The 25,110-nt window shown below is 40.8% G+C and overlaps 1 protein-coding gene across 1 annotated transcript in view; it reads left to right on the forward strand.

The window, feature by feature from the left end:
- The window catches only part of TBC1D5 (TBC1 domain family member 5), a 197,287-nt gene that overhangs the window by 49,897 nt on the left and 122,280 nt on the right, over positions 1 to 25,110 (forward strand). The window contains exons 3-9 of the mRNA XM_056858020.1: positions 9,552 to 9,660; positions 10,118 to 10,207; positions 10,308 to 10,379; positions 13,247 to 13,314; positions 15,851 to 15,953; positions 23,112 to 23,200; positions 25,003 to 25,053. Coding sequence (XP_056713998.1) covers positions 9,552 to 9,660; positions 10,118 to 10,207; positions 10,308 to 10,379; positions 13,247 to 13,314; positions 15,851 to 15,953; positions 23,112 to 23,200; positions 25,003 to 25,053 — 582 coding nt within the window. The remainder of the gene's footprint in view (positions 1 to 9,551; positions 9,661 to 10,117; positions 10,208 to 10,307; positions 10,380 to 13,246; positions 13,315 to 15,850; positions 15,954 to 23,111; positions 23,201 to 25,002; positions 25,054 to 25,110) is intronic.

Genomic DNA, 25,110 nt, shown 5'->3' on the forward strand with positions numbered 1-25,110 from the left:
CCCAATACCGATACCGGCTATGTGTCAGGAGCGGCTCAGCCGCAACCCACTATCACTACGGAAACTCAGTCGGCCGCTGAAAAGAGCCCCGCAGTTTTGCCTCAGGGATCGCTGAACATCGAGCCCGGCCAAGCACCTCGGCCCCGATCCCGTACTCCAACACCATCCCAGTCTTGGCGGCATCGTTCGATTCCTCGTCTGAGTTGATCTCCTCATCGGAGCCGATCAGCCCGTCGGAACCGCTCAACCCGTCGGAGTCGATCCGTATCTCAACGACCTTGAGTGGCTGACCCTCGAAGCTCATCCGTTCGTTGGAGTCGATCTGATTCCCATCGACGCCGATCTGACTCCCGCCGGAGCCGGTCCACTCGTTAATGCCGGTCCGTCTCTTGTCGGAGTCGATCCTGACATCAGAGCCGATCTGCTTCACGTCGGAGCCAATCGGCCCGTCGAAGTTGTTCCGCCTCCACATGTAGGTCGACAAGTCGTGGTCGCTCTCCAGTCTCCCATCGACACCGAGATTTTCCTCGGAGCCGATCTTCCTCTCGACATCGAGACAGCCGTCGACGCCGAGGGACTCCCATCAATGCCGACATGTCTACAGGGACAATCGTGGCTCTTCCAGACACAGTTCACGACACCTCCAGTCTCACCATCCTGATGATCCTCATCACCTCCTGTCTCGCCATCCTGATGTTAGCATCCCAGATTGCCCAAGGCAAGCGTCTCATCGTGGACTTTCCGTATCCAGATCTCCTATGTCGAAAGACATTGCACATTCGGAGTATGACACTAAGGTGTCTCTGGACTCGGATGAAGAGTCACACACGTCACAACCCTCCCCGGAGGACACTGTGGGGGACTCTAAACCTATATCCCCTGCGGGAGACATCCGCATGTATGCGGAACAACTGATCCGCATGGCGAAAGCCCTTAATATTGATTTTAGGCCAGATGATGCTGGCCCCTTAGATTCCGTGATGGATAGACTCCACTGCCCGGATGCGGGTCCAGTGGCACTTCCTATGATAAAGAGTATTCTTGAAGTGGTTCATGCCAATTGGGCCAAACCTTGTTCCATTCCCTCTTCCTCCAAGAGATTGGAAAATTTATACAAGATCTGCAGGGAAGGCGGGGAGTTTTTGTACCAACACCCTCCGCCTAATTCAGTGGTGGTGGAGGCGCTCCCTGGTAAATATAGGTCGGGAGCACATTCCTCACCGCAGGATAGAGAAGGAAGAAAATTAGATACCCTTGCTAGAAAGATCTACTCTTCTAGCGCGGTGGGGTTACGCATCTCCAATTTCCTAGCGATTATGGCTAGGTATCAGTACTCCCTGTGGGATAGAGTTTCCCCACAGATCTCCATCCTTCCTGATGACCAGAGGCCCTCAGCTAGGGCCATCCAGAATGAAGGCATGTCTCTTGCTAGACAACAACTCACAGCAACGCGCCATGTGGCGGATTCATCTAGTAAGTCCATAGCCTCCGCCATCGTAATTCACCGGCATGCATGGCTCCGCCAATCCGCACTTCCCTATGACACTCAAGCACGCATAGAAGACCTTCCCTTTGAAGGCACATCCCTGTTCAGTGTCCAAACGGATAAATTCCTCGACCGTCTAAAGAAAAATAAGACTAATGCACGGTCGTTGGGAATTGCACCTCAGGCATCTGAGCCGAAACAAAGGTATTTTGGCCGCCAGACCCCTCAATCTTCCCGCCCCTACAGATTCCAGGGGGCCTTTCACCAATCTAACTTCCACCCCTCTTTCCCACATCCACAACAGGACAGGAAATTCCAGCCTAAGCCTAGAGGCCGCAAAGGGCCCAGGGTGTCCCCTGGTGGTTTCAATAAGCCTAAACAGGCATGACTAGAGGTTCCAGCATATTTCTTAGACCGGTTGTCTGCCTTTTACAATGCCTGGGTTGCTGTTACAAATGATGTTTGGGTGTTGAAAATAATAAAGGTTGGATATTTCATCGAATTCGATGCTCTACCCCCTTATCGAGCCCCAGGCCGCTCTACATCACCGGCCCCTGAGCCACTTTTACAGGCGGTTGACACCCTCCTTTCCAAAGGGGCCATTTCTGAAGTCCTTCCCGCTGACCAAGATTGCGGGTTTTACTCTCGTTTTTTTCTTGTAGACAAGAAGGGGGGGGAAGCGTCCTATACTGGACCTCCAAGAGCTGAATGAGTTTGTTAAGACCAGAAAGTTTTGCATGCTTTCACTACCAGAAGTGCTTCCCCTTCTTGACAAACATATGTGGTTCGTGGTGTTAGATCTCCGCAATGCTTATTTTCACATCGCGATCCATGCTGACTGCAGGCAGTATTTGAGGTTTGAGTGCAATGGCAGATGTTATCAGTACAATGTCTTACCCTTCGGGTTGTCTACAGCCCCTAGGACGTTCACTAAATGCCTTGTGGTTGTTGTAGCTCACCTTGCACTTCAGGGTTGTGTAATCTTCTCCTACCTCGATGACTGGCTGGTGGTAGGAACTTCACAATCAGGGCTATTTGCTCAGCTTGATGTAATCCTAGAGACCTTCAACAATTTAGGCCTCCTAGTCAACTTCTCTAAATCTAGGCTCGTCCCCTCCCAGATACAAGAATTCATTGGGGCCCGTTTGGATGCCACAACAACCAGAGCTTTTCTCCCTACACAAAGGGCCCGTGCAATTAAGTCTATGGTCCTTCGGTTCACCAGGAATAGGTTCCAGACCACCCTTAAGGTTCAGAAATTGCTGGGCCTTATTGCCTCCACCACGGCTGTGGTAGAGTTTGCGCATCTACGTATGCGCCCACTTCAGGGTTGGTTCCTCCGGACGTTTAGACTTAACATCGACTCACAACACAAACGTTTTTCCATCCCAAGATATGTTATATGCTCTCTGCAATGGTGGTCTACCGACTCCAACCTCCTTGCAGGCCTTCCCTTCCACCTTCCCTCCCCAGAGTTGCATCTTTTCACCGATGCATCCCTATCGGGATGGGGAGCTCACTGTGATCACCTCAGGACTCAGGGCATTTGGTCTACATCAGAATCCAGACTACACATAAACCTGCTTAAGCTTCGTGCTATACGCCTTGCTCTGTCTTCCTTTACAGGATATCTGGAAGGGCATCACGTTCAGATTGCTACAGACAGTTCCACCGGTCAGCATTATCTGAACAAACAAGGAGGCGTACGGTCCGTTTCGCTCTGCAGGGAATCCACCAGCATCTGGGAATGGGCCATAGCACATCAAGTGACACTTGTAGCGATACACATCGCAGGCACAAGCAACACTCTGGCAGTCGCCCTGAGTCGTCATCCCAATCAAGCACACGAGCTCACTCTGAGCACGCACTGCCTCCAACACCTATTCCATCTATGGGGTCGCCCACAGATAGATCTGTTCACCACACATCTCAACTCTGTGTGTCCACAGTTCTACTCAAGGGCGGGGGAGTCCAGGCTCCCTGGGCGATGCCTTCCAGTCGACATGGAATGGGGCTCTGTTTTATCTGTTTCCACCTTTCCCTCTACTTCAGAGAGTAGTGGCCTGTCGTGAGTCAGCCTGAGAATTACTCTTCAGAAGAAGAGGCGGCAGAACAAGCCCTCACTCCCTCTGAAGAGATAACACCAGAACAGCAAGACGGGGCCTCTGAGCCAGAAGACCGGCCGGCTGAAACAAGAGACCAGGGAAGAGAAAGCCTTTCACCTTCAGGGTCTCCTCCACCAGTGGAGAGAAGAAGAGTAAAAGGTAGAATGGCATTGCAGCAAAGGAGAAAGTTGGCCCGGCTTTTGGACAAAAGACGTAAGTTGGCGCAGGAGGAATCAAAGTCTGAAGCCGACAGTTGAGCTGAAACACCTGGAGAGTCACGAAGGCAATATAAACAAGACTGACCGTTAAGTGCCTCGTGGGAGCAAATGTTATTGCATGCTGCCTGTCTCTTATCTTGAGAATCTTCGTTTGGAGTCCGGTTTGCCGTCTGTTGAACTTGGAAGAAAGCCGTTGCCTGCAGCCAAGACCTTCAAGGCAAGGAGCTTGTGTCTGTTTGTGACCCTGTTCCTGTATTGTGAGTATACTGCTCCTGTCCTTATTAAGGAACTGCCGGGCCCTCCCGGCAAGAGTAAAATACGCGTCAGGCTCTGCTTCCTTCAGCACTGATACGTTGCTGTGTGGAAAGCAGAGACTCAGACCTGTCTGTACGCAACATGGCCAAGCTCAGTCACGACCACACCAATGCCATAGTGATCACATCCTTCTGGCCCAGGAGGTCGTGGTTTGCGGTGCTCATGTCCCTTGCCCACGGGGAATTCATCCACCTACCCAAGGACCCTACCCATTACCCCCCGGACATCCATTTGGCAGCCTGGAGGATTCGACCCTAGGGCAGTGGTCTGATAGAGTAGCCAGAGTTCTATTACACTCCCTAAAGTCTTCTACCCACAGTTTGTACAATGCAAAATGGAAACGGTTTTCTAGTTGGGCGACAGCTAAATCACTTGCTCCTGTTACATGCCCGTTGTCCTCTATTTTGGATTATTTGATGTCCCTCAAAGATGGTGGTTTATCAAATTCCTCCACTAAAGTTCATTTAGCCGCCATTTCAGCTTTTCAGTTTTTTCTCACTCGTTATCCAAAAAGTTCCTTAAAGGCCTTACCAACTTATACCCTCCGGTTTCACCTCCAGTTCCACAATGGAGCCTGTTGTTGGTACTCTCACAACTCATGAAGCCACCATTTGAGCTGCTGGCTACATGCGAGCTTTCCCTACTGTCGTTTAAATCAGCCTTCCTAGTCGCCATTACCTCGGCAAGGAGGGTTAGCTACCTTTCAGCGCTGTCACATTCCCTCCATATACTAAGTTTCATTCCAATAGGGTAGTGTTAAAGCCAAAACTTTCATTTTTACCCAAAGTTGTCTCAGCCTTTCACCTTGGCCAAGACATAGTCCTCCCGGTATTTTTCCCTAACCCGTCCTCGAGTGCAGACAGTGCCCTACACTCCCTAGATGTTCACAGAGCTCTCCTTTTCTATCTAAAGCAAACATGCAGTTTCAGAAAGAACTATAATTTATTCATCTGCTTTGGTGGTCATCATAAAGGTTGTCGAGCCTCTCCACAGACCCTCTCCAGATGGATCACATCAGCCATCAGGTTGGCTTACGAACTTGCAGGTCAAGACTGTCCTGACATGATTAGGGCGCATTCGACCAGAGCGTATGCGGCATCCATCGCATTTTCCTCTAAGGTTGATCTTCACGACATCTGTAAAGCTGCTACTTGGTCCACACCATCCATGTTCATGAAACACTACGCCGTGAATGTGGAATCCGCTAGAGAAGCAGCGGTGGGACGTGCCGTTTTGCAATCGCTGTTTCGGTGATTGTCCCACACCCACCTCCTGGTAAGCGAGCTCGCTATTCTCCCAATGTGGGACTGCATAGAAGCCACACAGATGAAAAACAGAGTTTCACTTACCTGTAACTGTTGTTCATCTGGTGGATCTTCTATGCAGTAACACATCCCTCCCTCCTTCCCCGCTGTGGGACCTCTCCGCTTCATGTGGTTGTTGGTTCCGTGGCGGCAGGTTGGAGAACTGGAGGGAAGAGTGCTCCCTCCCCCTGGGTCATGTGACCGCTGGGCGGGAAGGCTGCATGCCCCGAGGGGAGGGGGAGCACTCTCTTTTTAGATTTTGCTAGAAGCTGACAAATCTTATCCGTGGCTGGCCTGTGCCTGCGCAGTCCCCCCAATGTGTTACTGCATAGAAGATCCACCAGATGAACAACAGTTACAGGTAAGTGAAACTCTGTTTTTCCTTCATACAAAAAGGGAAGTGAATTCTAGTGTTCTACTAGTATGTTTGTGTGCAGGGAGTTACTTTGTATGGAAGGGCATATAGTTACATGACTCTCTACTTTCAGTCTGAAATTGCTGTATCCCAGACATGGCGTACCTCTTCAGGGAGAATGGAAACCTATATGATAGCTCTTTCCAACAAACTGCCTCTTTTATTCTCTGTGCTGTGTCGTGCTCAGAACGGAACTTATAGACAGCCAGAAATCTGTTTCCAGAGAGAAGAAATTGTATTAGAAAACTGCCTCCCATTTTATCCCAGGAATTGGCTTGAGAGGTAAAGAAAGGAGTCAGACAGTTTTTGTGAGAAGCCAGAAAAAGAGGAGACAGTGAATTCCAGGGGAGACAGAAGTGGTATTAGATGTTGCTCATCCAAACCAATGGCCAAAATATTGGATATTTTATAGGGTTGGCAATATCTGATTGCACACCCATACCGTCAGGACTGGAAACAGCTGCTCCATCTGCAGCCTTCTAGACTTGCCTCTCACTTGAAAGCAGTTTTTAAGTTTAAAGGGCCAAAGGGCCACCAACCAGTTGGGGGTAGGGGCCATTCTTTCCTCTTCCTCCCTCTCTCCATCCTTCTAAGGCCAGGTCTACTGCCTATTATTTTCAGCACCCCCAGCTGGTCAGTGGCTCTCTTGCTGTGTAAAAGTTAAGAAGCCATTATTTTGTATAGGCTGTAGACTTGGCCTCTGAACTCTGAAGGCTAGGTCTTCCCATAGAAAATATTGGGCCTTTAACATTTAAAGGGCCAAAGCACCATCAGCCAGCACTTGATCCTTTTAATTCTTTATGAGAAAGTCGGGAAGTGCATGAATATAGCTTTCATTAAATATTGGAAGTATTGTTGTGATAGTTTCAACAACTTTTTGGAACAACAGCAATACTCCCAGTATTTGATGAAAATGATAATCATGCCCTTTCTGACTTTCCAGTATGAAATTAAAATGATAATTTTGTGTGTACCTGCCCCTACTTAATGGTACAGCAATCATCAACCCTCTTCACATATACCTGGGCAGAAGGGATCATCCTTCCTATGCTTGTAGTAACCTCCTTGCTCTTTCTCACTTCCTGCCCATGTTCAAGGCCAGGCTAGACCAGAGATGTCCTGCCCATCCCGTACAGCTGCTTGAGATGGGCTCCTTTGGTGGTTTTTATGGCCAGTGAGACCTCTGACCATCCCTAGAAGCTGCATGTGTCATACAGGAGGAGGAACAGGACTGAGCCTGGAGGATCCAATTTGTTCATCTCCTCCAAGAAGCTCAGGCTAGTACACCTGGTTATCATCTTCTCTGTTTTCCCCACATAACAGTCCTGTAAATTTAGATTAAACTGAGCAAGGGTGACTGGCCCAAGGTTACCCAATGAATTTTATGGCAGAGTGTTGCAATTTAAACCTAGATCTTCCAGATACTAGCCTAGTATCACTACACCACAGTGGGTGTCTATCCTCAAATGTCATACAGATTGACACTATGTTAAGAATTTAGGAGACCTGAAGCTTATACTAAGTGATCATAAAAGTGAAAAGAAGTTAATTCAGTCTTGGTGTTGTTTGAGGAAATATTGCATCAGGGTTTTTTGTGTGTGGTGCTTTATCTCATGAACATATGAAGCCACCTTTCACTGAATCAGACCCTTGGTCTCTTGAGGTCAGTGATGTCTACTCCAAATGGCAGTGCCTCTCCAGGGTCTCAGGAAGAGGACTTTCACCTAATACTTTCCACTGGAAATCCTGGGGATTGAACCTGGGACCTTCTGCATGCCAAGTAGATTCTCTGTCACTGGACCACAGCCCCTCCCCTATCAACATGCAGCTCTGGTTGTTTATAGCTATTTTTCTACCGATGCTGAAGAGATGATTTATAACTTGATTTATTAACTAGTCTGCTGGTGTTGCATCATTGAAGTGATACCCAGAACATATGGAAGAACAAGCTCAAGGATTGTATATGGACTCTTGATTCTATGCCAGTAGAATTATTGTGTATTGTTACTTTGGATTTATTTCAGTCAGTGTATATATAGGTAGTTATAATGTTGGTACTTAATTAAATCTGAGTATTGTCCCTTAGCCACATGTTTTTGTATTTTGGGGTTTGACTGCAGTGTCGGTGTGGCGTAGCTAATATTTTTTCTTGAACCCCAGATATCCACATTTTGAATCAGTTGATCTTTTGAGAACTTTTCAAAGGCAGCCATACCTATAATATGTTCCAGTAATCCAGTGTGGAAGTTATGTAGGATATACTTTTTGTGAAAATTGTTTGAAGGACTGAATAGAAATCCCATATGGCATCATTAATCCCAAGTAATTTTTCCCCAAGGACAAAAGGATTCAATTTTCAGATTCAAAGTCAGAGTTACTCTGGAATATTCTCTCGACATTTGCCCCCCTACAGGGAACTGTAACTAATATCTAGAAGTCTCAGAAAATATGGGGCTTTATTGGGCCTATCTGTTCCTGTCTCCAGTTGTTGGATACGGAAGGGGAGTCAGGATTTAGCTCAAATGAAAGAACTTTCAGAAAGACATAACCTCTTAGCCATAATGAGCACACACAGGTCAAAGGAATATAGTTCAAACACATTTTCTATAATTACTATACAAATATTCTGTTTATGTCACATCTACCTACCTAATGAGAAGTGACATCTTGCCAGTGCTGTTTTTCTCCACAACGTATCGTTACTCCCACAAGCCGAGGAATCTCTCTCTTTAATCATGTAAATGCCTTTGTGAAGTTTCTTTTTCTTTAATCCTGAAATTATCTTTGACATGTCAGTGACTGAGGAAAGTCTTTGGGCTATTTCACTTTAGATTCTCAGATGGGTGGTAGTGTTCTAGAGATTCAGTTCAGTGGAAAATAGAGGAAATATCGTTTAATTCTTGTATTCAAATTCGCTAAATGGTTTGGGACAATTAATTTCCAATTGTTTCCCAGTAGAGTAGATTTACTTGTACATTAATGAAGCACAGGTGTTAGGCCCCTGGAGTTTCTGTGCCTAGGAGGCATATTTAGGTTGTTTATCTAGTCAGCCGTAGGTACTGCAAGGTACTCAAGCTTGCCTTTAACACTTTATACAGTGAGGGTTTTTTAAAATGTTTTTAAAAATTTGCGAGCACCTGTTAAAATTTCAAAACTGATCATGTAGAAAGGAGAGGCAGTAATAGTAAATAGCACTAAAAGTTAACGGAAGTCAGCTTCTATTATGCTTAACTGCCCAGCTTGATGTTATGAAGAAAAGAAGCTTCATTTAGGCAAATGTGTTATGTGAAGAAGTAATAGTCAACACCATGGTTCTTGGTTCCATGTTTTGGAATAAAGCATTCTTTTAAATAGGTACTGTTTTATCTATGGGTGAAGCCCAAATGTGCTTATATTAATATTCATTTTTCTTGTTTATTCACTGAACTGCAGTACCAACATTTTAGAGGAAATGGAATAGCCTCCACAGACATTATGAATTTCAGTAGCTGGCATAATTATAGTGATCTACATATTCATTAAATCCAGGGAAGAAATGTGTCCAAAAAGACAACCATGCGTTTAGAAATAGCACACTGCTAAATATATACATTTAAAACTTCCTTTCCTTTTGTTTACCCCAAATTACTTCATGTTATATTGCTTCTCAGTCAACTAAGTCTTTAATAATAATTTTAAAAGTTATCTTCTCTTGTTTGTTCTATGTAGTAAAGAATGGGAAGAATTATTTGTAAACAACAATTACTTGGCAACAATACGGCTGAAGGGGATTAATGGGCAGCTGAGAAGCAGCAGGTTCCGTAGCGTTTGCTGGAAGGTAAGAAGAAAACATTTATTTACAGCTTGTGGTAATATATCAACACATTACCTGATGCACTTGAAAATCACTTGATGTAAAGGACCATTGAGTTTTTCAAAGAGATTTTGTGTCAGTGTTCCTGTCTCCATTTTTATTATTCATAGGCCATTTCCTAATCTGAAGCACCATGTAGTTGAATTGCCAAGCATACTGAGGTAGTTCAAATAACTTTGACTTGGGAAGGGTCCATAGTCCGATGATTCAGTCAAATCAAGATGTTTTGGACTGAACAGTGCAACTAGCTACTAGGCATTGTTTAAAAGCCACCTACCCTCTTAAAGTAGTTTCTTTTAGTTTTGAAGAAAGCTACACAATAGCCCTGACTAGTTCCATGGTGTAGATTTTTTGAGAAATGCATCTGTTTAGAAAATTGATGGCACTTGCTTGCCTTTCTAACCAACCATTTGATTTGCAGCTATTTCTGGATGTTCTCCCTCCTGATAGAAGTCAATGGATCAGCAAAACAACAAAATTAAGAACACTATATAACAAGATTAAAGAAATAGTAAGCTGAGTTTAAAACAAATTTTTAATTCCCTTATTGCATATTTTGATGCGTCTGATGTGAGAGAGTCTAAAATGTAAGTTCTTGTTCCTATCTGCAGCATATTACAAATCCCAGGAAAGCTGGACAGCAAGACGTGATGATCAACAACCCACTTTCCCAGGATGAAGGGGTAATCAAAGCCTTTCTGTTATCTGCTGAGTATACAACAGACTTTTGGTATCTGTACTCCTTAATTAGGGTCAGAGCGCATAAACCTTTTTATGTGGCTGGTCCAAAGAAAATTAAATGAGGTGGTAGTATGGTGTTCACAGACACTGAAATTGCTATAACTTATGTTGTGCCATTGTGGATTGCAGTGAGGATGGGGGAATGGGGCAACTAGGGTGGGGCAGGGGGAGAGTTGGCAAATGACTTCTCACACCAGTCTAGTCAAGTTGTGTTCTATTTGAAATTTTTGCATGTGAAAACATCTTTATTAAGTGTTTGGTACTTAAATCCAGTATAAAAGATCCCATGACTAAACAGTGTGGTTTTCTTATCTAGGAGCAGAATCCATGTCCTACTTGTAGAATATTGATACTTGCTTTGCACAGAATTGTATGATAAAGGCTGTTGGCTAAGGTATAGCCAAAGTAAAATTAAGGAGATTCAGCAGGAGGCTAGGGAATCTACTGACCATTAGGAACATGGCAGCAAGGGACTGTTTTAAAGCTACTGTGAACCACCAGAAACTGTTTTCTTATGGCAGCTATTATGTTTTTATCACGTATGTCACAAATACGGTTTTGTTCAAAATTCTACCACCAGAGGAGCCCTTAACGCTTTTGTGTCTACTGTATTATTACAGTGTAAAGTCCTTTCTCATTTTAATTTATTCTCACTGGTGCTTCTGGGAGATGCTTATCTATTGCCATGTTAGATCTTTAACATTTTAACCATATAGAATAATCATAGAAAGTAACTTTATGAAACAAAACCATACATCAAATAGCATCATATATTTAGTCAGAAGCAGTAAGATAGCCTTTGGAGTGTGAAGGTGTAGTTTTACAGTATCCTGAACCCAGATTTTCTGAGACCCCAGTCATTGATATAGGGACTGGCTGCTCACCCAAAGCATCTGGTTGCTAGATAAACAATACTAAGCAAGGGGATGATTAATCTCTGTGGATTCTCTTTGCTATCTGCTCACTCAGTAGTTGCTTGGGACAGTGATAATTTCTATACTATTTATGCCTGTTGTCATACTGTCCAATTAAGTTCCTCCTCTTAATTCCCAATACATATACCAAGTTTTATGCAGGCATTAGATACATGTTTTCCACTTGCTTTGATGTGGTTTGGGGTTTTTTGTACACACACTATTCAGTTTCACCTTTAAGTCCACTATTCAAGTAGCCAAGTGAAAACAAAACTATTGAACTTGATACTCCGTCTCTAAACTCACAAAAGGCGTTGAAGATGCTCTTCTCCAGAAGTGGAGCATGCTGTGCATTCAGTCGCTCTCAGCTGATGATGTCTTGATGAGCAAGAGATCAGAGCTGGGACTTTGTTTCATTCTCTCAGAGAGTTGCCACCTGTTCTTATTCATTTAAAATAAATGTTAGTCATCAGCTCTTTTATTTAAACATTTCTGCAGTTTTAAAAAACAGCTGAATATACCATGATTAATTCTTCCAGTGAATATCAAGTGGAACCAATAATGTTGATATATTGCCTGTTGAACTAGCATCTCTTATTATTTTTAAAACTGCATACTCTGCTTAGGGGGCAATATTTGGATGATCAAGTTGACCACATGCTAAGAAACATTTTGGGAGGATTCTTTCTTCCTGTTACTTTCTGGTGAACTAAGCTATTTTATTTAAACTTTTCATGAATACTGATCAGGGCCTCTTGCAAATGTTTGCAGCTGTGGCATTGTAAAAATATCTCAGGAATGGCTGTTGGCCTTAATTGGACAATATAGCTATACAGCAGTTCTGTAAATGTTTTGTTTTAGAGTTAACACACAGGCTGCAATTAGATGTTGCGGGAGACGTATGCACATCTCCCATTCTCTCATCCCTGGTAATGGCTGTGCATGAAAATGTTAGATGTGACGTCACCTTCCTATCACATTTACTCCCCACCCCCAAATTATAGCCAATGAAGTAAACTGATAGCAAAGTGATTTCACATCACATGCTTTGTAGTACAAAATATTACCAGCAGGGAGAGGAGGAAGGAGGTGTGGACTGCTTTTTTGGATAGCAACAACACATCTCCTATAAAGTCTAGTTCCAGCCTTACACAGGTGGGCAACTGGTTCCACACTTGAGCACATTAGAAATATTTGGCGTTACAGCGTCAAAATTTGCCTGCATTTATGCTACAAACATTGTAACATTTATGTTACAAACGGAGAAAGCATAAAGACTGATAGAGTTCAACCTTGGAGTAATGAGCTGGAATTAACCCTCAGCAATAGATTTAAAAATTGGATTAGAAACTATACCAAAAGTACCATTCCAGTAATTTGCATTTGCACAATTGAGATTTCAGATCCCTCAAGTACAGAAAGCTTAGAATCGCAGGCCAGGAAGAACAGAGATTAGGAATATACATGGTGCAATCCAAAATGCACTCTTCTGAAAGTAAGCACCATTGAATAGACCTGAGTAGGGTTCTGAGGAGACTTGCTTAGGATTGCTCTCACAAGGTCCATGAAACAGAGGAAAACCAGGTATGTAGTTTATGATACAACATATCATGTACTTATTATCTAAAATAAATATGTTTAGTGTTTGTCTCTGTGCTAGATAAACATTTTGAAAATTAGAACCTGTCCCACCACTGTGATTCCAATGGCACGGTACTAATTTTCTCAGAGTCTGATTTCTTATTCCATTTACTATTAACTTATGAAGTTTGATCAAAAGTGCAAAAATTCACAAGCTATGATCTTCACTTAGACTGCCTAGTTCCAACTTGATAAATACAGCATGTTTAAAATTTGTACAATATGTATATAAGCCATCGCCATTCTCTTTTCAGAGTCTCTGGAACAAGTTTTTTCAGGACAAAGAACTTCGGGGAATGATTGAACAAGATGTGACCAGAACGTATGTAGTGCTGTTAAACAATTGTATTGTGCACTAGCAATTGCACTATCTAGACAGTCAACCTTTCTCTCACAGGTCACACCCCTCTGATCAGTGTCTTTACATTGTTGCCGCATGTGTCACCAAATGTGTGTGGGTGCTCTGTGCTGTCAAATTCTAACATGGCAACCCTGTGGATTAATTACCTCCAAAATGTCCTAACGCTGGCAGCCTTGCTCAGGTCTTGCAAACTGAAGGCTGTGGCTTCCTTTATTGAGTCAATGCATCTCATGTTGGGTCTTCCTCTTTTCCTGCTGCCTTCAACTTTTCCTAGCAATGTTGTCTTTTCTACTAAGTCATCTCATAATGTGTCCAAAGTATGATTAACCTCAGTTTAATCGTTTTAGCTTCTGGTCACCAAATGCCAGCTCACAAATTAGTTGACACAAGTTGGTGTTGGTTTTGTGATCTTTAGTGGCCAGATTCAGCCTATACAGTTGAACGTTTATTTACTTTAAAATTTCTAAACCACTTTTTGATGGAATCAGGTCTTTAAGGTGAATTACAGTTAATTCTTGCAGGGTGGAATATGAGCACACAGCATGCCCAGCAGGATTGTAGGTGGTTTAAGAAAAAGAGGGAAAGAATATACCACAGTCTAGATTAGTAAGGGATGTCTTAAACGTGTCTTGTTTTAAGCCTCAAAGAAATATTTAATTTAAGATATGTATTTAAGATACCTTGGAGCCATTGAATTGAGTTTGTTGTTGATTACTATTATGAGATTTTACATTACAGTTTCTGAAAGACAGTTTCCGTGTGGAGGGGGAAAAGGAATGAGAAACTGACATCTTGTGACTAAATTATGTTTATAATACAAGATTGAACAGATGATTTTCTGTAATTCTTAACACTTAATCAATAAAAAGTGATGTGTAATTAGTGAGAATTGTCATTCATCTAGAGGAATTTAGCATTCTATTTTTGTGTATAACTTTCCTACTGTCAGAGATGCATTTTTAAGATGTTCCTTGGTACTGTAGTGAGTATTCTTCCATCTTTTTAGCCCTTAGGTCATTCCTGTTAACGAACTTACCAAAGCTAGAACTCAATTCTGGAAAGTATTTTGGAAGAGTTAGAACACTGCATCAAGTAACTCCAATTAAACTCGGTTACTTGATATACAACATGTTACGACCCTGTATGTAGCATATCTTTATGTTGAAATTTGGGATGCAAATTTGATTCTCCTGGATTTTAAAATGCAGAGTTCAGTATTTCCATTTCCATTTATAGAGTAGATGGGTGGCAAAACCCAAAACAATGCATAGGAAAGATGGATATCTCCTGTTGCTTCATTTTTTATGCCAATGCCCTAAATATATTTTCAAATACATTTATGCTGTTAGATTTATAATTAAAATCTGAGTGTGCTTCCATGTAAATTCTTACAGATGGCATTTTTTTAAAAAAATGGGAACAGATCAGGATGTTTAAAATTATAAAAATATCTAAGTTCTAAAGGGGGAATTAAAGTTGGAGATACTGCTAGTTATGGAGCCATAGTAAAAAGAACATAGGCTTCAAACAGCTTTCACTTTGTCAAAGGCAATAAAGAATTTGCAAGGTATGTGATCCTCTTTAAAATAATGCTAGTTGAGGGAAACTGTTCATATGCAAGCTCTAAAATAGTTGTCTGTTTTCAGTTGACAAAGTTATCCTTCCAATTTGGTCACAAGTCACATTTATTGCCGTTTTCAGTTTCTCCCTTTCCACTGGTCACCATGGCATGCCTACAGGAAAAAAAAACAGTTAACAAATTTGCAACGCTGCATATCAGTTTGTGTGTGAGAGAGAGAGTGACAGTGTGGGAAGCTGTTTCTGTTCCTTCTGCCTCTCGGATAACCTGTTCTAAAAAGCAAATACAATTGATTTCGGTTGCACTTGTGTGTGTGTGTAAAGTGCCATCAAATTGCAGCTGACTTATGGCAACCCCAGCAAGGGACTTTCAAGGCGATTGAGAAGCAGAGGTGGTTTGCTGTTGTCTTCCTTGATAGTCTCCCTTCCAAGTTCTGACCCTGAGGTCTTCCAAGTTCTGACCTTGAGAGCTTCTGAGATCTGACAAGATCAGGCTTTACTATGCTGCCTTCCCTCCCAATCAGTCGCTTACTTCCATATAAATGTGAGTAGGATTTCTCGTAGGATCCTAGTCTTAGACAAATTCTTGGGAAGCTGGGAGAGTAACCTAACACTGCTACACGCTCCATTTGAGCTCATGCAAGTCACAAAAAGATACAACTATCTCTTGTGTTGAAAAAAATGTTTCTGTAATTGTATGTGGGAAATAAGCCTTAGAAGATACTGTTAGTACTTTATTTAAAATATAAATATAATATTTCTCAGGGTCCCAATATACAAAGGAAAAAGAGAGAATAAATTGAAAAGATCTAAAGTAGTAACTGGTCAGGCTGCTAAAAGAAACCTATTTATGTATCATCAGTCAAGAAAGTAAAATGTGAGTTTTGTGGTCTATATCAATGACATTTTTCTTCTTCAGGTTTCCTGAAATGCAATATTTCCAGCAAGAGAATGTGAGAAAGATTCTTACAGATGTTCTCTTCTGTTATGCTCGGGAAAATGAGCAGTTACTTTATAAACAGGTAATGAAACTACTGTACAGGTGGTATCCATTGCCTCAGTATTTTGGAGGGTTTTTTTCCCTACACGGCTTGACAATTGATTGAACAATAACGTAGGTTTTATTATCTCCAAAGTTGTGTGCTAAAGCTTAGGCAATCAAAGAACTGCTTGTTAGCTGTGTGGTAAAGAAAGCAAGCCATTCATGCACATATGCTTCCCACACAAGGTAAGACATTCCCTCAAATTGTTTTCTTCAGTGCCACTTGATCTTATTTTCTAACTTCTTAAAAGTTTTTAAAAAGTTTTTTATTGTAATTTAACTAATGAAAGCATTTTGTGCTCTATTTCATAAACTGCAAATATATGCACCTATTGTACAAATATTTATCTTGTGTGAAAAGTGTGTATTCCCCTAGATGTTAGAGGTACTCAAACAAAGTAAAACATATATTAATGGCACTTTATCTACATATGCAACAAGAAAAATGGTGCTAGCAGTTTAAAATATTTTTACCAGTTTATATGCCATTAGGATTTCAAGGAAGATTTTTCTCTAATTCTCTACTTACTTTCTATTGCTAGAAAAAGAGAAGTTGCTTTTCAACTCTCTCTGTGTGTGCTATACCAACAGAGTTACAAAAGAATATAGATGATATTTTTAAGAGACGGTCTTCCATTGCTGACTGTAGAAAAGCTTTCAAACTTGATGAGCTTTCTGAAAGAATTTTGTCAGTCTTTGTTGTGGGGGAGTTCACATTTGCTGAGCACTCAAGTGTGTGGCTGTCCTTGACGAGAGCCAGGGCCTTTTCAGCCCTGGCTCCGGCCTGGTAGAATGCTCTGACCAATCATATCAGGGCCCTGCGGGACTTTAAAGAGTTCCGCAGGGCCTGTAAGACAGAGCTATTCTGCCAGGCCGCAGATACAACTTCTGCTGGGCTCCCTATTACCCCCACCCTTTTCGGTACTTTATGTTAGAATCCATTTGAGGACATGGCCTGCCTGTCTATTCGGTCAAATCGGTAGAAATTGGTGCACTATCTTGAGATTTGCCTAGTTTTCGTTGAAATGTTATTATTATTTTAATTTTTTATGGTTGATGTATATTTTTAATGATGTGACCCACCCTGAGCCCGGCCTCGGCCGGGGAGGGCGGGAAAGAAATCAAATAAACAAATAAATAAATATCTGCTTCATAATAGTAAATAAATATATTTTAGTGTTGGTATAAAGATCAGCCTCACTTAGTTGGCATTGAAGAGGGAAGATTTGTTTCTAGAACATGCTATGGCAGCTATTCTACTTACTTACTAAAAACATTTATATCCTGCCCTTTCATTATAAATATGATCCTTTGGGGGAGTTACAACTAATTTTCAAAAAGAACATTAAACATAGCCCAAACTTTAAAAATGGCCACCAGCCAGAAGCCAAAAAAAGATTTTTTAAAAAAATGATAGGTAGCCTCCCATTTTTCATTTTACTAGCATGCTCTAAACATATTGCTCCGCCTGAAAATCAGACCATTGATACAATTTGACTGTATAGGTAGCAAAAATCTTCCTAAGGAGAGCCATATTTAGCATGTGATGGAATAGTAATAAATATGGGGCCATGCAAACTTCCCTAGGGAGAGTGTGTGGTGCTGCTCTACAGAAGAGTCCGCTATCTCTTGTAGCTTTCCAGAATACTTCAGTGATGGGGGCACATTGTGAAAGACCTCTGATGGTTACTCCAGTGCCTGGGCAGGTCTATATTCCTTGCATGCATCGTCAGTGATTTCAAGCAACAAGCCCATCCTAGTTTTATTCTGCTGCCTGAGCACACTGTGCTTTTGTGAGTATTTGAAAAGTGTATTAAAAGATGCTAAGTTAGATAGTATTTTACCATTTTTATGATCTGTCATATATTGTCTGCGCCCTACTTATCGGGGTCTAATCAACTTGTCCTACATGTTCCAGTGAAGATACTTGAAATGGGTTATTTCTTATAGGGAGTAAAACAAACCCCCTTCACCCGTTATTTTCAGGGGATGTAACTCAGTTGCATGTAAACAGAAAATGATTGATTTTAAAAAAGACTCACACTTTGGGTAATTTGTTTGACAAGAATTCCTCTCTTAACTGTCCCCTGCTTATGCTGAAAGTCTTAGAACTTTACAAAGGAAATAATACCTTCCTTCACAAGGATGGAGTATTTAGTTGAATCAATTTAAAAAAAAAGTTGAGTTTCCTCACAAGCTGTTAAAGCTATTATTTTGTACTAGGTGACACCCCGTTTAACATAGACCATATTGTTAATAGTTATGGGATTTTATTGAATTAATGAGACTGTTATCATGTAGTAGAATGTCTTGCTGAGTTAATTGAAACCGGAGAGATTATATAAATGGTATTAATGAACTTTGCCTGGTGCCTCTGCTTTAATAAAGACTGCTTGGTGGGCTAAATGAACATAGGCAGATAAAAGAACAGGTTCAATTTTGTGAGCCTACAGGCTGTTAACAAAGAAAACTTTTTCACCTCTGTTTTCCAATAGTGTCAATTACACACTGCAGTAATTTTAGAAAACTGTTGATCTGGGACTGAAAGGGCTGAAGAAACGCTAGATATTTCACGACCTATATTGTATTTAATAACTAACATTACTAACTGCAATAGCAAACGTTTATGAAGTGCTGCTGATGGGGCTCTTATATATTTTGCTATTATTTTGTTCATTGTCTTTATTCTCCTATCTTGTTTTTGATAAGCCAGTGCAGTATAGTGGTTAAGAGTGTTGGACTTGTATCTGGAAGACACAGGTTCAAATCCCTACTCATGCCATGGAAGCTCACTGGGTGACCTTGGGCCAGTTGCACTCTCATCCTAACCTACCTCACAGGGTTGCTGTGAGGACAAAATGGATGAGAGGAGAACGTAAGCTGCTTTGGGTTCCCACTGGGGAGGAAGGCAGGGTGTAAATTAATTAAATAAAAAAATAAAAATAAGCTAACAGAATTAATTTTATAGTATTTTAGTGTCACTAAGAAATTCCTTGTGACAAGTGGAATGTTGTTCCAATCATTCTCAGATATATTCTTCCTAGTTTATATAACTTGTAACAGTATCCTGAAAAAAAGCCTCAGCGATACAGCAGTCTTCTTTACATGGTTACATAAGAATGCCCAGTTTAGTGTAGTACTTCTCTTCACAGCCAAGATTTTCTGCAGAACTAATAATGAATTATTTCCCACTGCACAACACGATTTCCACTGAAGCAAATCACCTAGCTTGAAGTATAGCTCAAAAATGTTGCCCCTGCCCCCCTCCTAGTAGTGGTTTTGGAAAGGCTGTTTGCTAGTGGTCTTCAGAAGAGAGGGAAATAGGGCCAACACACTGCTGGTGCTGACATATTACAGAACAATGCTGGGGACATCCTGTGTAAGGCATGCAGCACAGCTATCAGCCTCTTTCTTGTACAATGGTTAATTTAATTATTTTGTTAACCGTGAATTGGTTCGTATATAAGATCAGTTCAAAAATTATGTTCTCCACATGGAAAACTATTGCATAGAACTTCCACTTGGTAATACTCCACTTAATAATAAGAGTTTGAGAGTTCCTTTCCTCATGGTTCAACCTATCTTCATGGTGAGTCTTCAGTTCCGCATGGTTCTGGCCATTATATATGAAGCAGTTCTTGGGAAATACTTTTAAAGGCTTAGAAATATTATACATCTCCAGTTGTTAAAACTTTACATATGGCATTATTAATGTAGATAAAACAATGAACAATGTCAGAACACTTTTATGCAATATTGTATTTGAATAGCAGACGGTCTGTATGTTTTGTGAACAACAAATGTGTTTGTATACTGTCCTTTTAGTAGTACCATTGTCTATGCTGCAGCTTTCTGTTTGAAAGATCTTTTATTATCCTTATACTCTAAGAAATCACGTTAAAATTAAATTCATGAGACCTGCTTGCAAATCACGTTAAGATTAAATTCAGGAGGCCTGGTTGTATCTCAGAGCAAAATTTAACTGACAGCTCCTTTTTCCAAACCAAACAATTTCTACTTTGCCTGTGCAGTTTAACAATTAATTACACCAGGGATTTATAACAAAACAGGAGAAACTGAATCATTTATTCACACTCATATAAACACAAATCCATTCAATTTTTGTTTTGCATTTGTGCCTTCACTGTCATTCCTTGGCTCCCTTGGCCCCAATATCTTCTGTTCCATGTTTAACATTATTTTTCACACCTATACTTCCAATTCAAAATTAATATTATCTAGAACATTATTCACCTACCATATATTGTGGACATTCAGTAGTTGACAGTATAGTAGCTGAATATTATAGGACATGAGAGTTCACTCAGTCAACCTCTACTGGTGGTATGCACCTACTGTTCACCACAGATATGTATGCCAGCCCCCCTATGATTCACACTCTCAAGCAATCAGGATTCGAATTCACAGACTTTTCTTTTGTATATAAGTCAAGGTGGACAGTAGCATTTATGTCAGTTAAAGATTCTCCTATTTATGAAGCCACAGTTTCCCTCGCTTCTGTCCCAGTTATTTATTGGCAATGGAGACCTGGCAGATTCTCTGCCCACTCAGAAAGAATAACCTTTGCTGAAGAATTTAGATTTCAGATATATGCATTCATTTAAAGGGCAGGCATTGCCAAGAATGACAGAGGAGTTTCTATACTTGCACTGAACCTTAGGGTAAATATGCAGCTCTGATCTTACAGACAATCCATTCTTGCCCATAATTTGCAACTGGATCGTGGCAGGATCATTCATGCTTATAATGTAGCATCACGTGTCCTCTTTATTGGTGCAAGAAATAAGTATAATTTGCCAGAATTCCCCAAATGCAGCAAAATTTCTATGATTGAACCATTTATTTCTAAAACAACTTACATAACAAAATAGCAGTGTGGGATTTTGAGTGAATAGCAAATCAAAGCTGGAAGTCTTCCAATATACCTGATAGTTTGACCTAATCAGTAGTGAACAGTAACCCAGCAGTTTCTGCCGAGTCCAAGCTTTTTTTATTAACAACACAAGGATTCTCAAGAGGATTATAGGAGTTAGATAGCCAATAGTTATTGATTTTCCTTTGGATGACTTATCCTACATACTCAGCTTATCTGTTTGTAAGCAGAGTCTTTCCAATATGACCTCAAGACATTGTTTTACAACTGAAACTGCAAGTATAGGCATGAGCAATATTCAGGGAAACTTTAAACAACTTTTTTATAGTCAAGAGGAAACATTTCATAGTGCAAACCAATGACAACATTTAAATGGCAAGAAATTGACCTACGTTGTTGCCACCCTTTCTATATTCTGGCCAGAGATCAAGGTGAGCATATGCAAGTATGAGCACCAAAAGCAAAAAGTGATCTGGATAGTAGTCATAAAAGATCAAAATGTTTTCAAAATAACTTAGTAACATTCGGTGAAAATAGAATGGAAACAGTAGGTTGCATCCCAATCCTTGCTTGCATAAATGAAAGGCACTTATGTTCGGACAAGTAGGAGTTTGTGATTTTTGTGGATTCACCATTCCAGCCGTAGCCACGTTTCACTCACCTTTCCTGAATGTTCCTTGACCCCAAGGAGGGTCTTTTTTTGGGGGTGCAGCAAAACAGTGAAAGACAACCCTGTTCCATGAGCAAAATTCTACTTGTGGCTCCTCCCAGTACGTTTGTGTGTAGCTATGATCCCTAGTGTGGTGCCCACAGGTACCATGGTGCTTACAGATGTTTGCAGGTGCCCACGTGCTTCTTCCCCAAAACACCTCTTCAAAGCAAAAGCCAATCCTGACTTTCTTCTACCTCGCTACTTCAGCAGAGCCCAGGAGGCATCACCTTTGGGCCTGCAGAGAGCACCAAATTGGAGGCAGCTGTCCTCATCATAAGAAGATGCTTGGTTTGAAACCTTCCAACATTACTAAAATTGTCCCCATGGCAGCCATTTCCTGTTTGGCCCCACCTCCATGGTAGCCATTTTGTGGTGGCAGATACCATTTGTCAGAATTCCAAAAGTGCCCATAGGCTCAACAAGGTTGAGGAAAACTGGTGTATAGAGTAGTGACAGACCTCTGGTTTAGTTATTTCAGTATTTTTGCTTTCTTTCAAGTAATATAGATGTATATACTACAATACTGTGTCACAACAACTGGTACAAAATATATGTATCTGATATATTGATATGCCACCTCTGTAAGGTTAAATCAGTAATATAGCAGCATAAAACTTAACACCACTGCCCAAGATTAGCAGTACAATCTTGTGCGGAGTTCTTCCAATCTACCTCTTGAAATCAGTACACTTGGGACCAAATTATACAATACAACGTCCCTGAGTCCACCACAAGGACATGGCACGATTTTAAAAGTTTTTTAAAAATGCACAGCAACATCTAGTTTGGCACTTAGACTGGAATAACTGCATAGAATTGCATTGCAAAAGACCAAAATTACTAAAACCAGCAATGCAGTAGAATAGCAATATAAAACAAGATAGAAGCAACATAAACAAAACCACAGAAAACTAAGGATATGCATTTGGATTTTTCCTTATTGTTCTAACATGCATCTCTTTTATTAGTAAAAATTTCTTAGCACCTTCCATAACGTAGTGCAGACTTTGTTTAGCTTCTGGCCCAGCGTATGCCAGATAATACAATCAAATGTGCTAAGAATGTAGATATCAAATTCCCACTTTTGGTCAATTGTTTTGGGGGTTAGATGTGTTGCCTTTCAGGTCTGCATTCTAGGATGTAAATGGATTTTTCCTTGTCAGCTATTCTAATTATCCTTTTTATCCTTTTTTTTAAAGCATGAAATAACTTTTTTAAACTCCTTAGTTGTCCATTACACAGGTAACTTATAGCTGCAATTTTTAAGTAAAACAATTCTTTGTATAGATCTTGATGAAGCTGCTGAGCATTGAATTGTGATCTATTGACAGCTTTCTATTTGTAAAATGAGATGAATTTCTTGTCTGTACTTTATAGGACAGTAAACACTTGGTTTTACTATAATTTACAGTAAAACCATTGGATGTTAATCATTTTTATGCTACAGTGATATTTACTGGCTCATTAGGTGCAGAGCTGGAACATTCCTGACACATGAAATAAAATGTTGGGTTTTTTCCCCCTAATTGTAGGGCATGCACGAACTCTTAGCCCCTATTGTATTCATTCTTCATTGTGACCACCAAGCTTTTCTACATGCGAATGAAGCTGCACGGCCAAGGTAAGCTGCCTTATTTCTCGGTATGTGAGTGTATTGATCCTGACATGATTTATGCTGCAACTGACTAATGTAGTTTGCAGTTTAGTGATAGTTGTCAAAAGTCATGATGTTGCAAGGATGATGTGACAGCAAGTAAACAGTTACGCATGTTAGTATTGGAATATTAGACCCTGTTCAAATGTTAGAAATAAACGAGTAGACCACGCCACATTTCCCTTAAACCTTTCAGCATCCATCCTGGTCACTTCCATCTTCACATTCAGGCATAGTAGTAATAAACACTGAGGGCCCATGTTATGTTGGCAGATACTGACTAGTATGTACAAGCATAGATCTTCATTTCTCACAAATGACGATTACATAAATATTCCAATAAATAATTAGGTGGTGAATGGCATTTAAATGTTTTCATTGTTCTGCCTTGCTACTAAAATATTTAGTTTTTCTTGCCTGTAACATCAGTTTTGTGTTGGTCAGCATATGTTGTAGCAATCTTGCTGTGGTCAATCTTGGCATCTAGTAGCATTTAAAATTCCATTGCCCTTTTTACAACATGGATTCTCTTGACAGTCCACAGTACGGAACTTTCTTTACGGGAATGGAACGTGGTTTCATTTTCTATCCAGTTCTAGTCTAGGAAGGTTATTCCACTTCTGCTTGTGGGCCACTTTTTCTGAATTAAAGCATACTGTATTGGAAGGATGCTACCCATGGTCGATGTCAGGAAGAGTACACATCTGCACTGATTTCTGCATGGTTGAGTGATTGTTAATATCAGCCTTGACAGTGCTAATAACCAATTGGTGATGGCCATAATCACCCTTCCCAACTCCCATAGGATAGATAATCCACTGCAGTGGATGGATAATCCACTGTCATAGAAAGCCATAATAGGAGGTGGCTAAGCAACCCCTTCCATAAACTGGAGGCACTTCCATGTAGGCTAGGGCCTGGAGATCTCCTGGAATTGAAGATGCTTTCCAGGCTACAGGGACCAGTTCCCCTGGAGGAAATGGCTGCTTTGGAAGGTGGACTCCATGATTATTTTATCCTGGAAGTCCCTCTCCTCCCCAAACCACGCCAGGAGCCACTCCCATATCTACAGGAATTTTCCAACCCAGAACTGGTAACCCTAACATAAACCCAAGGTGTGGCGTATTATGTACCAGGGCTTCATGCTCCCCCAACCTCTAGAAGTAGCTTTTTGGAGAGCATAGAGCAAAGTGAAGAAATCATTTTGTGTGCTGTGTTCCATATACAGCTGTTTGGGGTATCGAACAATGTAAAGAGCATATATTAAGAAGAAAGTGTCATATTGCTCAGAGTAACTGTATTGTGCAGAATATCCCTCTTCTCTACTATATCTGTAGCCAGATAAGAAAATGGATAAGAGGTATTGTCACTGATTAATTGCTGCTAAAATATGATAAAAATAGATTCTATTAAAATAAATTACTGTTTTGATATTCTGTATTTGACCAGTAACCATACTTTTTTTTGTTTTCAACAAACAGTGATAGATTGTAGAGTGATCAATTATTGTGGATCAAGGATATTCAAATAATACATTGTGGCATTCAGTAATTTGTTATTTGGAATAATTAGATGGTTACTTCATTGTAGTGCAGACAAGGCAGCTAATTTGTTTTTGATCTTTAGAGAGAGTAAGGACTTCATTTTTCTTCCGTGGAGTTACTCTTTTTAATTATAAAGCTTAGTTTTACTTACTTGTGGTTTTGATATAACTTTGCTTAAAAATGTACCAGAAGTAAACTTTCTGATATGGATTTTATATTTAACAGTGAAGAAATGAAAGTTCTCTTGAACCCCGAATACCTAGAGCATGATGCCTAGTAAGTTTCAATAATTTAGTTTTCTTCCTACAATACACATCTTTTGCCATTGTTGTT

This window comes from Euleptes europaea, chromosome 11 (genome assembly GCF_029931775.1).
Source record: "Euleptes europaea isolate rEulEur1 chromosome 11, rEulEur1.hap1, whole genome shotgun sequence".
NCBI lineage: Eukaryota > Metazoa > Chordata > Lepidosauria > Squamata > Sphaerodactylidae > Euleptes > Euleptes europaea.